General features: G+C 43.2%; 3 protein-coding genes across 3 annotated transcripts in view; 1 reads left to right on the top strand and 2 right to left on the bottom strand.

The window, feature by feature from the left end:
* Positions 1 to 3853, top strand: part of LOC103354316 (F-box only protein 47) — a 9543-nt gene extending 5690 nt beyond the window's left edge. The window contains exons 5-10 of the mRNA XM_008277645.1: positions 224 to 332; positions 1021 to 1194; positions 1661 to 1810; positions 2071 to 2213; positions 2729 to 2888; positions 3726 to 3853. Coding sequence (XP_008275867.1) covers positions 224 to 332; positions 1021 to 1194; positions 1661 to 1810; positions 2071 to 2213; positions 2729 to 2888; positions 3726 to 3853 — 864 coding nt within the window. The remainder of the gene's footprint in view (positions 1 to 223; positions 333 to 1020; positions 1195 to 1660; positions 1811 to 2070; positions 2214 to 2728; positions 2889 to 3725) is intronic.
* Positions 3854 to 4658: 805 nt separating this feature from the next.
* Positions 4659 to 7389, bottom strand: LOC103354306 (ADP-ribosylation factor-like protein 6). Its single transcript, XM_008277635.1, has 9 exons — positions 7267 to 7389; positions 7022 to 7072; positions 6857 to 6918; positions 6663 to 6731; positions 6457 to 6551; positions 5883 to 6012; positions 5352 to 5407; positions 5203 to 5215; positions 4659 to 4692 (listed from the first exon to the last, which is right to left on the bottom strand). Exons 1-9 carry the CDS (start codon positions 7387 to 7389, stop codon positions 4659 to 4661), a joined length of 633 nt encoding a protein of 210 aa, XP_008275857.1.
* Positions 7390 to 10604: 3215 nt separating this feature from the next.
* Positions 10605 to 15069, bottom strand: part of LOC103354217 (ephrin type-A receptor 6-like) — a 182946-nt gene continuing 178481 nt past the window's right edge. Inside the window, exons 15-17 of the mRNA XM_008277521.1 lie at positions 12040 to 12233; positions 11505 to 11654; positions 10605 to 10719 (exon numbers count right to left, since the gene is read on the bottom strand). Coding sequence (XP_008275743.1) covers positions 10605 to 10719; positions 11505 to 11654; positions 12040 to 12233 — 459 coding nt within the window. The remainder of the gene's footprint in view (positions 10720 to 11504; positions 11655 to 12039; positions 12234 to 15069) is intronic.

The following is a 15069-nucleotide window of genomic DNA, read 5'->3' as shown; positions in this document are numbered from 1 at the left end:
CATCACCTCAGACACCCACGCACTATAATTAATAAATACTGAAAAAATATGAGTAATTCCAGGTAGAAACACTGAATACTTTAGGTTGGAAAATCTTACATATTTTTGTTTACGTTCCATCCTGATGCCTAATAAACATATTAGCAGTAAAATATACAATTACAACCTATTATAATAGATAATATACAAATTATCAGTGGGTGTTGTATTGATTCCTTTGCAGACACTGATTGCGGGGTGGGACGAGCTGGAGTGCCACAGAGTGTTCAACTTCCTTTGTGACCTGACAAACCTGCAGCAGAAAATTGAAGCGGTAATCACTGCCAAACCAGGTGTGTGTGTGTGTGTGTGTGTTTCTGTGTGTGCCGCTGAATGTAGAAGAGGCCGGTGCTGAAATGCAATACAGAGAACAAGCCATCCTTTCTGTTAAAGCCGGCGTGTCCGGTCTCTAATACTTGTCGACAGTTTATTTCACTCCCCCAGGGTCAGATTCATGGTGCTGAAGTAAATGACAAGCGTGATTTCCCGAGGTGGTTCTGAATCTGAATGGCTAAAAAACACCAGCAGAGACACTGAGCTTAAAGTAGTGCACAGGGATGAAGTGAGACGGGCCGACTGAACAGCTGCTATCAAACGCTGGGGCTTTTACTGTTGGCAAATGTGTTTTAGATTTTAATGTCAGGGTGTCACCAGACTTTTTTTTTTTAAAGCTTTAGGTTCTAAGTTTATATTTGACAAGGCCTCAAGCAAAAAAAAAAAAACCTTCAGTAGTTCTCACACAGTTTTTTTTCCTTGTTTTTTCGTATTTAGTCTTGTTTTTAGTCTTTTTAACCTTTTGTATGTGTTCGTTTTGTCTTATTTCTGACTTATCAATGACCCTAAAGCACTCTAAACTCCACTCAAACCAATGAAAGGTCCGATACAAATACAATTTGATCGATTGATTGTGTGCTGTTGAGCCTGATGACGGTCTTTGGAGGGTACTAGCATGTTTAAATCTGTTTGTACGTCTGTCTGCAGGGACGAGGGGCCACCAAGAGCTGCAGCTTCGTCTGTTCTGCCGTCGGGTTCTGTTGGACCCGCGGCCGTGCCACTTAGAGTATCGGTTCTGGCTCATGCAACTCCTGAAGCCGTGGCCCATGGTCAGCCAGGCTCACTTGCTGTTCATCCTCTATGGACCCCTGCGGCCTGAGGGTGAGGATGCAGAAGAGAATCTGTTGGGCTAATTTTGTTCTATTGATTAATTAGTTTTAGCTTCATTTAAACTCGTAGAGGTAAGTTTATTTCTTTGCACTGTGTCCCGAATAGTTAGACGTTAATTCTCTAAACTGAGTGATGTGCAATCCAGTTTTCTATAATTTTCTATAATAGTTTTAATCTCAAACAGATAATTTTCTGCACCTGATTTCTTTCTTGTGAGAAAGCTGCCATTTTGATTGTTTTGACTGAAATACAGTCTGTTACACTGACAGTGTGAGGCCATCTGCTTGAACAAGTGCTCAGTAGGTAAAAGCAAAGTACAAAAATAATGGACCCCAGTAAAGCGTCTACTCTGTGGTAGAGGCCGCCAGAGTCGCTTGTAGTGTTGCATTAGCTTGTTTGTTGCATAGGGATGCTGGACATTATGCGTTAAACGAATGCGGTGCTCTCCTCCACGCAGGCACCCTCGGCTGGCAGGACCTGGTGGAGAGGGGGCTGCCTCACGCTGCTCTGTGGGATCTGGCGAAGGCCCTCCTCATGCTTTTCAGCAAAGCAGAAGTCAAAGGCTGGACCACTGACTCGACGCTGGCAATCTTTGAGGAGCTCACTGGTACGTCAGTGGTTGTCAAATGTTTCAGACCCCCAGGGGGATGCACAGTGGGCTTAACGAATACCAGATGAGGAAAAAAACAAAACTAATCATCATGAGGAGGGTTTGTTTGTCAAAAACAGAATTAGGTTTTTGATTTTTCAGCTGATGTCTTTATTTCTGCACCTCTTTGAAACATTTCAGTTTGTTGATTTAAAGCTGAAACTAATATTGCTATTTAACTGATAGTAGTCCCAAGTTGTTGTTCTTCTCCTCCCCAGTCATTCCTCAACCGTGGCACGTGGAGAACATCGCTCGTCTCTTGGTGCTGTGCGGCAGCAAAGTCTGCTACACGGTTCTGGCCAGCAAGGCTGTCAGTGGACGACTCCTCGACATCTCAAGACTCATCGTGTACATCGTACTGGTGAGAACACCATGTTGTAGCTTCAGATTAGTAGAAAGAAGGAAACTGACTTCAAGTTAAGCCTCGTCAGGTAGATTTGGATGTGATTGGCTTTGAGATCATCAGACTGCCCTCACTGAGCCGTCGTACAACTTCTATTATTTGATTTTCACAGAACAGTCACATGTATTCATGCCAGTCTTGTGTATTATCCTCTCATGGCACGAGGAACCACTTGTGCTGTCCATGGTGCTGATTTTTTTTCCTTTTTTTTGTAGCTTCCTGAGAGTAAAGCAGCTTTTATTCAAACGCCCTTCTATGTTTTGGTGTCTCACTGTGGGAAAAGCAGACACAGTAAATCATGCCAGTTGACCACTGTGCACAAACAACTTGATTTTATTAATCTGAAAGCTATGACAACATCAGGAAAGCACTTTGGGTCAGTGACTTCCATTTATAAATGTGCTGTGTAAGGGAAACTGAAAAAAAAAGATGTACTTGTTTCGTTTTCCGTCTTGTGTTTCTTCACCCTCCAGGTGTGCGAGAAGGACGGCTACCACATGAGCTGGGCGGTGAAGCTGGTGCAGCAGATCACCAACGTCTTCAGCACAGTTCCCGAGAAGTTGTTCTTCATCCAGCAGCTGGAGAACATGTTTTCAGGGGTCACTCGGGAATTCTTTGAAGTTTCTGTTGCAGGTGAGGCGACGCAGCTTTCTGGAGACTTCATATTATTTCCTCTAGTCCAAAAATACGTTGGGATGGATGACTTGTACGGACACCCTGCGTCAGTGATAGAATCCTTTAGATATATGTAAGTAAAGACTTAGCAAATAGGACAGGTTTGAGCCAAACGAGGTAAAACACACTGAGAAGATGTGAAGGCTGAGCTTTTTTGTACTTCGTTAAGGACAAATAGGAGAAACAGTTACCAAAAAGCTACAAGCTATAAAAAGTAATAGCATAAAATTGTGTGTGAACATTGTGGCCTCAATGTTGAGAGACGAGGGGATTCAAATTTACAGATGTTGGGATGTATACTCACACACTGTATTGATACTATACACAAGCTACACACAGAGAGCAACACTCAGCTATATTAGGGGATTGTGTAAACACGGCTGTGGTATAGATGAGAAACTAATTTTGGCTGGAATGTGAAGCAGCTTGTTTTGAAACTCTACGCTTTGACAGGTGGCTCTGTGTGTGTGTGTGTGTGTGTGTGTGTGTGTGTGTGTGTGTGTGTGTGACACCTCAGACAGATGGCATTTACTGGGAACTCGTTATTTTTGCCTATTTTACTGAAAATATTTTCAGCTCGGATGGATATGTTTTCATCTCAATTTTGTCACCCGCAGCAAACCTTCATTTGTCTCTGATTGCGTCCAACGTTAGAGTTTTCATACGACTGGAGGGCGCCGTGTATTGTGTCGTTTGACTCGTGTAGATACGTGAGAAATAAAAGAAAAACGAGGCAGTGATTGATACGTCCTTGAAGTACGACGATAAGTCAGTAACGCTGCTGTCGGTTTCCAGGGAACCGCTTTGAGGACAGAGAGACTTTCCAGACCCTGTGCGTCCTCCTGGACTCCAGCGCTCGCTTCCACACCAGCTTCATCCACATGTTTCTCAGACAGGAATTACACACATTAAACGAGATGTGATGAAGAGCGAAAGAAGAGAGGCGAAGGAACAAATGTCAGTAATGAAGCCGGTTAGCTAACGAAGTGATTAAAAGCGCGAGACATCAAACGGGTTGTGAAAGCAGAGTTGAAGCGTGTTGAGTTCAGAGAAAGCAGCGGGCGGCGGCTTCGGTTGACGAACTGGTTGAACAGAGAGCTGTTAAAATATGTTTGTTATAACAGTATGGTTTATAAAAAATGTTTGAAAGTTTTACCATCTTGTTCTTAAACCTTCTTGTTTGTTAACTTTTAACAGTATTTAATATTTATTCATTATTTGACTATTTATTCACACTGAACCTGCCTGTTTAGATGTAGTTGAATGGGTACACTGTATTTGTTCTTATTTATTAAACTGGTATTTTCAATTTGAATTTGTCGTCTGTTACGGTTCACCGTTTCTCAGCCACGATCTCTTATGAAACACAGCAAACACTCGACAAATAAGAAGCTTTTATTCATGTCCACATAGAACAACATCCAAGCAATGACGGGATTTTCAAAAATAATTCCAATCAGGCGTGTTAACAAAGAATAAAAAAAGAAGCAGCTTCAAATAAAAAAAAACCTGTTACAGAACAAAATTAAAGATATTTCCAGTTAACAGTCTGTCCGTACCTATCGGGGGGCACTTTATCACTTCACACCAAAGTCACGTACAAATTACGCTAATCGGATGTTTATTGTAGGTAAATATTAACGGTGTAGCACGCAGAGGAGATGCTTTAAGGCCTACAACATCATGGAAAGTCCAAACGCTGAATGAGGTCCACATCCCTCTGTGCAATCAGTCGGTCGTGTGCTCGTTGTTTTGATACGATCTGGCAGAAGAAGAAGAACATTTATTTATTATTTTCTATGGAATCAGGCTTTATTGTGTGTATGATTTACTGAGGGTTTGGATGCAGAAAGCAACTTTTCACGAATGGAAAAACATCTAGAGACCAAAAATAACTATCTATGGCAGGGGTGCCCAGTCCTGGTCCTCGAGAGCCACAATCCTGCATGTTTTAGATGTTTCCCTCTTCTAGCACACCTGATTCAAATGATCAGCTCATCATCAGAAGCCTGATCCTGATCATGTGAATCAGGTGTGTTGGAAGAGGGAAATATCTAAACCATGCTGGATAGGGGCTCTCGAGGACCAGGATTGGGCACCCCTGATCTATGGCGTGTACTACAGAAAAGCCTGATGTGGATGGGATTTATTTTGATGTATGTAGTGTTAATTACAGTCCAAAATAGATTTTTAAATCCCATCCAGATTCTGAGATGCAATCTACACCACAATCACGTCACATATTATTATGATGCATTTGTATGATACTTACTGTGCAATTTGTTCTGTGGGTGTGAAAAAAAACAACACACACATTAGTATGAGTGGTTTACAGCAACCCGACAGTGCTGACATTTAAATTCTGAGCCCACTGTTATGTTTTGGCCCGGTTCTATGAGTCGTACTAAGCAGACGTGTTACCTTGTAGCCAGTCCAAACCCTCCTGTAGACCCTCTGCTTTGATAGCGTTGCTGGCGCTGAAAAATAAGATGTCGAGGAGTTAATCTGCTTGTGGCACACATTCACTTTCTCATGACTTTTCTTGGATCCTGGACGTTTAAAGCGGTCTAGCTCTTAATCCGTCGGCCTCCCATCTGTCTAATGAGTAAACAAGGTGGAAGACACATGTATGAAGGCGAGCCAGGCTTTTGGGCGGCCGCATGTCGCCGTGCCCCGCCGTAATGTTTAACCTACGAGCCCTGGGACAGTCGAACGAGCAGATCCAGGAAGTAACCGGAAAGTAAACACGCCTGGCCGCGTCGTCGCTGTCTCTGTTTAAGACTTTAAGCTGTAACTTGGAAAGCATAAAATGCTGTGGAAGGGGATGTGATGGGGTTGGCTCGGTTCAGCCGCTGTAATCCACTTCCTTCAAAACTACAACTAACGCCTCCTGCACATTACTCAACAACGTCTAGTTTTTCCTGCGTTTCATCAGGATGACGGATACATTACCAGATGTGCCAGGGCTTGTCCTTGATCTTCTCCAAACTCAACATCTGCGAGACCTTCACAGAAGACATGGCGTCCCGCAGGTCCATCTTGTTAGCGAAGAACAACACTGGTATCTTTTTGCTGCGGATATCTGGACGAGAAGACAAACCAGTGAATCGTCTACTAGCTACAGAGCTTTTTTTTTTTTCCTTCTCCAAGTTGTGATGTTTGTGCAGTTCTGGGATTTTAATGCTGATACTAATTGGCTGTTTAGGACTAAAGCTGATAGTTTGTGTGCCAATGAGCTGAAAACACACAAACTCTACACTTTCCTCATAACTTAGATTTATTTAAAATTTGACAACAGAATGCAAAAAATCAATTGAAACCCAGACATTGCTAAAACTAATGTCAGTTAAATGTGTCACTTCATCCTTATAAGTTTCCTCAAGACAAATAAACAGAGGAAATATCCTATTAAACAGCTTTTCTTTCACTTTGGGTGAAATATATTTTGGTATTTGTATTTTGTAAGCATTTGGAACACGTAGAGTACAACTGTAATGTGTAAATCAGAATTGCAGGGATGGCGTACCGTCGTGGTTCAGAAGCGTGTCCAGCTCCTCTTTCGCAACAACCATCCTCAGTTTGTCACCGCTGTCGATGACAAAGATGATGGCGTGGCTCTCTCTGCACAAGACACACAAAAACACAAACCCCCACCACATTATAATCGACTGCACTAAACCGTTTTAATATTTGATCGGCGACGGTCGTGCAGTGCGTGTCCGGGTGTCGTACTTGTAGTAATGCTCCCACAGGTTTCTGTATCTGCTCTGGCCAGACATATCGAAGACCGTGAACGACAGGCTGCACGCAGAGAGAGACAGAGAGAGAGTTGGAGAAGAGACAAAACAGCTTAGAATGACACAAAGTGCTGGATTAGTTGTTTAGAATTTGGCTGCAAACTCGTCAAAATGTCATCCGCGTTCTACCTTGAACTCTTGAACTTCTCGATGTTGAAGCCAATCGTGGGGACGATCTCTTGCGCCTGTGTCTGCACGCACCGCCGCACAATACAAGCACACAGAAACAGACAAGTAATGGCAAAAGTATGTCAACGAGGAAACGATATAAGAGAAGTGTGATACGGGTTTTACCTGACTAGCATGTTTCCAGTCTTCTGACAATGGGCCTAAATGATTCGAATGCTGAAAACAAGCAATCAGTGAATGATTGCAGTGAAATGAAGATTCTGACAATAGGCCGTCTTACAATCCCAAAGATTTACGTCTGTGTGCTCACATGGCAGGACTACGAACACAAAGGCCTGTCAGTCCCACAATAATCCTCACAACAAGACATCAGAGTGCCCAGTGGCTGGAGCTCAGTGTGGTGAACTTACATTAGCTGGCTTGAGTTGGTTGATGATGGTGGTTTTGCCGCTGTTGTCCAGCCCCAAACACAGAACGTTGACCTCTTTCTTCCTGAGGCCGAGCCAGCCCGACAGTTTATCCAGCAGCCCCATTCCTCTCCTCCGACGCTACACCATTTAAAGCTTACAACACATCACCCCATAGATGGTCTGATTGCCGGGAATTCGACGCGTTTGCTGTCATGAAAGCCAACATGAATGTTAACGGCGAGCGGCGAGCTCTCCCGGCGACTTGCTGCGGATAGTGTCGCAAGCTGAGATGCTGCCTGGGCATCCCAGCTTGTGACAGGTAATCCTATTAGGGCGAATTAAGCTCAGTGAACCTCCCAGTGACCTGATCGTGGAGTGTGGAGCGTGCCAGGCCCCCCCATCCTGCTGTATTTGATTTATTACTCCAACATGTTATCTCTCTGGAGGGCCCCCCTCTTGCTTTGGGCCCCTCGGAGGCGCAGAAACACAGCGATAGCAGCAGCAGCTTATCCTCTGCATCTGTTAGTCACTTAATAACTGCAGCCGCTCTCAGTCTGCGGTGCTTTACAACCTAATCTGACCCATCTGTGAATTTTAATATATCTACAATAAATAAAAATAATGAATAAATCACAGTAGAGCAGAGGTTTATCACGTCATATCTGACCCTATGGCGTAACACAGCGACATGTTCTGAGCCCTGGAAATGTGACTTTAATGGTAAAATATGTGCTGAAGATAACTCAGAATGCAGTGAGATCAGTCAAAAAGTTATACATCCAATCTCAGATGTTCCTAATGATTGCAGGGCTTTTATTAAAACTATTCACACGTCAAGCTCTGGAGCTGGTCAAGTGGTCCAACAGCTCCATCTTTTGGAGTGAATGGCTTCATGACGAAATGGGACGTGTTCTGTCAGATCTAGCTCACTGGATTCACTGAAGGCTTCAAGGTTTCTTCGACAGGGTGAGGAAAGGTTGGTGAGGTTCCTTCTGCCGCATTCGAACGCTGAACTTCCTTTATTTTGATTCTCCGTTGTGCTCTCCCAAAGTCAAACGTGGCAACAACAAAATGAAATGAACAGTCAACCACCAGAACTGTTCATCTTTATTTGCAAATAAATATTCGCTGTAACTGCCTCTTACAGTGTGCAAGATCTACAACATCTCTTTGGAAATTATAGAAAAATAAAATACAAGAATTATAAGTATACTTGTACTTTGTACAAAAGAACGTTCTAACATTGCTCAGCAGTAGAACATGCTAAACAAACAGCATCTGATAATCTCCATATCCTGTAGAGGGGGGGTTTGGTGACTGTGAGCGTGTGTGTGCAGATGTGTGTGTGCGTCGTTGATGTGTGCGTGCACCGCTCGCCTGGACGCATGACCACGCTGTGACCGAAAGGCACACATCCCTCCATCCAGTCTCGCCCTTGACATTAATCACTGAGCTCCAGTTCGTAATAATAAAAAAAAAAAACCCACACCCGTAGACGGGCGGTTGTTCTCGTACATTTCAAACTAATGGCTAGGTCCTGTGACTGCACTGAAACGTAGAAACCACTATAAAGTGTTTGCATGTTTAACAGACTGTAAGGCATCCTGCGTGCGTTTGTGTGTGTGTTTGAGCGTGTGTGTTCGTCGCTGTCGATGACACGTGATGAGTTATGATGCTGCTGTTTCTGTTGGTTCTCTCTCCGCCTTCATGTACTGCTCTGTCCTCACCGACACCAAACTAACACTAACGCCTTTTTTTTTCTTTTTCTTTTTTCTCTCACCGGTTTCCAACAACCAGCTTTTAGCTACTTCTGCTGCCGCCCAACTCATCTAACTAGTTATACTCTGCAGCACTGCGTATTCACCACTGACGTAGAGAATGAGAAAATTCCGATGGCAAATATCTACTGCAGGTCAGAAAAATGATTCATCTGGGACTATGTTTATGTACACTGGTTTTCTCTTACTGCCACAATACCACCACCTTCACATGACCACAACGTAAGCCCACCCAGACCTGCTCTGCTAGTCTTGCACTAGATTCATCTCCTCTGACATCAATCAGTCAACTCCGTCTCAAAAAATGCAAACCGCTGCCTGTGTCGTGTTTGTGCGTGTGTGTGTCCAGGCAAAAAAAAAAAAAAAGAAAGAATGATATGAAAGGATTTCAGCAAATTCTGAAGAACCATATAAGTCCATGTTGAGTTTCCAGACAGTTTCAAATGTCTCCTATCTAGAGCTAAGTTCTGTGAACATTCATATATTAAGACGGTGGAGGTTGTGTACTTTCAGGCAATGTATAACATTCACAATTAAAAAATAAATAAACTAATGAATAAATCTGGCTGATCACTGTGAGTACACACCGGTGAGTAGACTTGTATGGTTGTTCATCTGAAATCAACGGATTGGGTTCTGCGGGTTGAGCTGAACAGAACCAGGTGGATGGCGTTGTGTGAGCCGCATGTTTCCATGCCAACAAGAGCTCTCTCATTGCACAATTCATCTTCATCTCTCTCTGAGATACTGAGGTGACTGCATAATACTGTATTGCTGATTTTGATTTAAAAAAAAAAAAAAAAGTTCTTAAATAAGATCCAGATTTACTAGGGCTTTCACATACAGGACTGCACATATATTGATATTAGGTTATAATAATAATTATTACTTGTCTATACACTTTTAAACATTCAAGAAATCTCCGTAACTTGCTTCTTGCTTCTTTCTTCAAGTATTAGTGTACCAGATTCTCTGGAGAGCGGGTAACTAAAAGCAATCCAAATAAACTTTTTTTTTTTTTAAATTATCAAACTCCAAAATAAAAATAAAAATAATTATCGAGGATATATATACTTTTTTTTTTCAAAAGGACGAAACGTTTCGATTGCACACCCGATAGCAGCTACATGAGCACATAATTCGGAGCAAGAAATGAACAGACAAAAAAACAAAAAAAAAAAAAAAGAGTCCAAAGATTCAGTAGATTACATTTGCAAATCTACATCTCTAGATATTGTTGCTCCACACACAAAGTACTGCTGTTGCAACAAGGCATTACATTCCCCTAAGTGAGGGCCTGGGCCAGTCTGTAAAGTCTATCAGGCTGTAATAGTCTGGCAGAACCAGGCGGACCGTGTCAGGGGGTGTACAGTAGAAAACGTTTGTTACTATGGGACGTGTGGGACCAGGGGGGAGTCTGCTGGAGCAGTCTGGCCGATGACCTCCTGCACGAGGGGTTAAGACTCAGGCACAGGCTGCAGACTGTCTGTCACACGGTCTAGACTTCACTTCCATCTGGTCCGTCTGTCTGTCCGTCCCAGGTCGTGTGTGAGGGTGTCCTCATACATGGAAACCCTTCTCCTGTTCGTGCAGTAGCTGAAGGTGGAGGTTCTGTACGCTGCTGACGATCCGCCTCTGGTGGCCGATCAGCTCCACGCCAATACGCCTCACATCTCTAGGCCGAGCAGGGAGACACAAAGACGCACAGACAGACACGCAGAACGCTTTAGACTAAACTGCGAGTGTGAGGACTTCACAGTGAAAGCATTTATTTCCTTTTAGAGACCGTAGAGAGCGGTAAGAAGCAGTGGCCTTTTGATCGTACGGCACAGATAAAATCCCCTTATCTCTCTAAAGGTCAGGAAAGGATGAACACCAGAATCATTCTGAATCGCTCTAATCTTGTGAAAACATCTCACACTTCTGTATGAACAAAGAGTAAGCAAGTAAAAAAATTAATAAAACTGAGATCATTTATTTAATTAAAGGGGTACCAGCTGGCATTTTCAGAAACAAAAAAAAGCCTGCAGAGGGTGAGAGATCCTAACTTCTGGCCTTACGACTCTGACATTATCAGAGCTGTTGTCCCTTTATTTAGAACCTCCTGCTGTATGTGCACATGTAAAGTAAACATGAGTAAATTGATTGATTGAGCCTTAAAACCGCCATTGTTGCCACACAGTTAGCTTCTATTCACCGACAAACCCCTAAAAAAAACTCATCTTATTTATTTAACTAACATATTGAGTTAAGTTTTTTCCATGAACATTGTAATTTTGGACCCCAGCCATCGAAATCAGTGCTTTTTTCTCGTTCAGCCGTGGTTCTGGCTGCTTATTCCACTAATAATGAGTCTTCCAGTATATAAAAAACACCATATGGACACGTTAACAAAGCAAAAAAAAACTTTCGCCAGTGGCCGTCTTTAAATAACGGTTATGTTTCAGTTTCTCTACTCACTCAATACTCATCCTGGCTACAGAATCCAATGTGTTGTAGCCCGCTGCCATGAAATTGCTCTTGTACTGACTCATCTTGATGGAGTCCAGCCAGTCGCCGACAGAGATGAACATTGGGTAGTCCATTTCTTCCCCCGGAGATTCTGGTAGACTGATAGGGAAAAAAGGGAAAAAAACACTTAATATCAGATCCTGCCTGTGTTTTTTTTAGAGCATCCCAGAGTTCAAAAAACTTGTGGAGATGAAACAAAGTTCTCCGAGTGACACGTATTTGGAGATACTTTCAGGCGTAGGAGTAAAAGCATTTATCAAGTTTCAAGGGAAGTAATTCTGTCTTTGCCAGGATTTGGGGAGAGTTGTCAGTGTTTATTGTAGCTCCAACAACTCTCACGTTCTGTTCTGAGTTAAGAGCACTCCCACAGATTGGAGAGCCTGAAAAATATGTTTCCTGCTCGCATCCATTCGTATCAACCTGCAGTGAATTTACTGTAAGTGCATTTCACGACAACAAAAAACCCCCTCTTCTAATACCGTACCTCTGAATATCCTCTACCAGTGGCAGCAGACTGCTGGGGTTCCGAATTAGTTTATCCAAGAAGGAAACAACATCTGTGAATTTGGGTCGATGATTCCTCTCCTTCTGCCAACAGTGCAGCATCAGTTGGTGCAGAGCCACGGGGCAGCCCATCGGTGCCGGCAGCCGATAGCCCTCCTCAATGGACAGGATCACCTGGAGAAATAGTTGGATGTGATAAGGAGTCTAAATGTGGAAGGAGCCCGCGGTGTCGGGATTTGTTAAGCTTAAAAAAAACAAGCTATTTGGTTGGAAAGCTGGAGACCTCTACTGTGCGTCATACCAGTTTACTCATGACTGGTTCCAGCTTTTCTGTGATGCTGCAGACTGTAGGACACGAGACCAGATCGTTACATGGACTTGTGTGTGCTGCTGAGGATGTGGGGTTGCATTAAAAAGAGTAAAAGTTCTGTCAGTTGGTTCTGCTTTTCAAGGATTACAAAATTTCTTAACTTTTTTTAATCTGTGTTATGACACTTAAGCAATAGTATGATTACACTGGGTTACAAAAAAAAAGGTGTCTAGGATTTTTTAACTGATTTAGGACATTTTTGCAACACTGAATCCAAAAATAAAATCTGCTTTTCTGTATCAGGTCAGGTTTTTATGCCAACTTGATTAAAAAAATAATAATTTTGCCACTAAATCGATGACATTTTTTGACATTAGCGATTTATTTATTTTAGCATTTCTCATATGAAATCAGAGTTTACAGAAAAAACTTCATTTTCTAATCCTTTTCATGAGCTAAATGATCCACAAGTTGATGAGCGTAAACATTTGTAAAGGTAAATACGAGTAAATTGCATGTTTCATCAAATCAAAATTTTGACCTCATTGAGCAAAACCAGAGTAATATTTGGATTCAGCTCATTGCAACTGTCCAAAATCAGCTCAAAAAACTTTGACACCAAAATGTGTGTAGACCAGTGTTGCTGCTGCTACTGTTCTATGCAAGTTGTGACACTTTCTGTTAAAGTTAAGCTTAAAAATAAAGTTAGAATGGTATGATCTCTTCACAGAGCAGCACAATGTTGTAAATTGCAGACTTAAACCTTGAACGTATGCGACGTGTAGCTTCTGAGATGATCCGACTCATTTTCTCCGTCATTCTTGCGCTCGCTCTGCACCATCAATCAGTTCTCCACATGTGCACATGCCGTCGGCGGGCAGCGCGTATTAACCTCCATACGGTATCTGTCCCATTCTCTATGGGGAAGTGCAGTATCTACATGTATCTTTGCAGGGAGCAGTGGTAAGTGGCTGACCAGGATGAGATAGTGTAAGGCTGGTTTTGTGGCTTGGCTGGCCTTTTGCCTTGGAAAGCACTTCTAAGCAATTCCCAAACAGCACAAATCCTCCCCAAACCCTGGGACCTTAGTGAATGTGTGTGTGTGTGTGTGTGTCGGGTGTCTGCGTATAGATGAGTGTGTGTGTACGGGGTTGAAGGGATTACGGTGGAGCTTTCACACTCAGCGGAGAGACGGATGGATCTGCTTCCATCGCGGTCCCTCCAATCCCTGACCACAGCCCAGGGATCAGCGGGTTGCTCAGCCACACTGAATCCACAGCTTTAAACTCCCCCTCGACTGGACCGAAGTCCTCTGAACCTCTGACCTTTACTGCTCTTTTCTATTCCCTCTTACTCATCTTTTTCATCCTTTTTTTTCCGTGGATCTCACCAGCATTTCTGTTCCTAACCTCCCCTCTCTCAGAGGTAGGTTTTTGATGTGAGTAAACAGTCACAGAGCAGGTGAAAGGGCAACAACTTTAAGAGATAAAATGGAAAACAAACTCGGAATTTACTCAGCGGAGCAGGACGTGATCTGAGGAGTCAATGTTGCCGTGGTGTCGAGGTTACAGAATCGGGCTTGTGAGACAAAAACACGACTCACATATTTTGTTAGTTGAAACACAAGCTTCCATGTTCACGGAATATTCTGTGCAGTTTGTCAAACAATTTAAGCAGGAAAGACCAAACAAAAAAAGAAAAGCAGTCCTAACAGCTTGCATTTGTTTGACTGAATACACCAAGGCCACGTCTCCAGTAAGGCCAGTTACTTCATAAACATACAGAAATAAGAAGGAAAAGAAAACCGACCGGACAGAAGAAAAGCAGCTTCTGTTGAACACTGAGCCGCCACAACAACAAACACACGCTTGGCTAGTTGCTTGTACAATCAGTGCAATAGCTGTTCAGGGTAAATAAAGACAAATTGTATGATCCTCTCGTCAAATCTGTACAAATAACGAGGTAAAAGCTGTCTGAGCACACTTTTAGCTTGATGAGATTTTCCTGAGGGTAATCTGAAAGCTTTTGAATCACATTTTCTAACAAATGTTCTTACCGGGGATCAAGCGCAAAATATTATTTTCAAGTAAAAACATAGTTTGTTCCTGGTTCTGCTGGTAGCGACCAACTGCAGCTCCACAGGGAGGGACGCCTTCAGCTCTAAAATCCTGGTTACAGTACTGACGATGGGCTTCTGTCACCAACACCACAAACTGAAAATGGATCTCGTACACGCCGATCAGCCACAACATTGATTTGTTTTTCCTGCACGTCCCACAGACGCTCGATCAGACTGAGATCTGGGGAATGTGGAGGCCAAGGCAACCCATTAAACCACTCCTGAGCAGCAATTTCTGATTATCAGAGAACACTGTTGCCATGAGGGTTGTCTGTAACGATGTCTCAGTAGGCGGTATGTGTCAAAGTACCCTCCACAAGAATGACACAAGGTTCTTTAGCAGAACATTGTCCAGAGCATCACGCTGCCTCTGCTGGCTTGCCGTCTTCCCATATCCCGCCGCTATCTCTGCTATCTCTACCCTGTCTGCCAATCACCAGTTGGACCACTTCTAGCTGCTACTATCCACTGCATGCTGGGAACATCCCACGGGATCGGGCCATTTGGGAAAATGCTCCGAGCCAGTTGTCCAGCCATCACAATCTGGTTCTTGTCAAAGAGGCTCAGATCCTCATGTCGCC

The sequence above is a fragment of the Stegastes partitus genome, unplaced genomic scaffold (assembly GCF_000690725.1).
Source record: "Stegastes partitus isolate 25-593 unplaced genomic scaffold, Stegastes_partitus-1.0.2 Scaffold3, whole genome shotgun sequence".
Lineage (NCBI taxonomy): Eukaryota > Metazoa > Chordata > Actinopteri > Pomacentridae > Stegastes > Stegastes partitus.
The sequence above is the reverse complement of the archived record's forward strand: the minus strand, read 5'-3'. Positions and strand labels throughout refer to the sequence as shown.

Coding starts and splice junctions, on each gene's coding strand:
- LOC103354306 (XM_008277635.1), bottom strand. CDS start 7,389: ATGGGGCTGCTGGATAAACTGTCGGGCTGGCTCGGCCTCAGGAAGAAA. Junction 6,552..6,662: donor CTGTGGGAGCATTACTACAA/GTACGACACCCG, acceptor TGTCTTGTGCAG/AGAGAGCCACGCCATCATCT. Junction 6,013..6,456: donor CACGCTTCTGAACCACGACG/GTACGCCATCCC, acceptor CTTCTCGTCCAG/ATATCCGCAGCAAAAAGATA.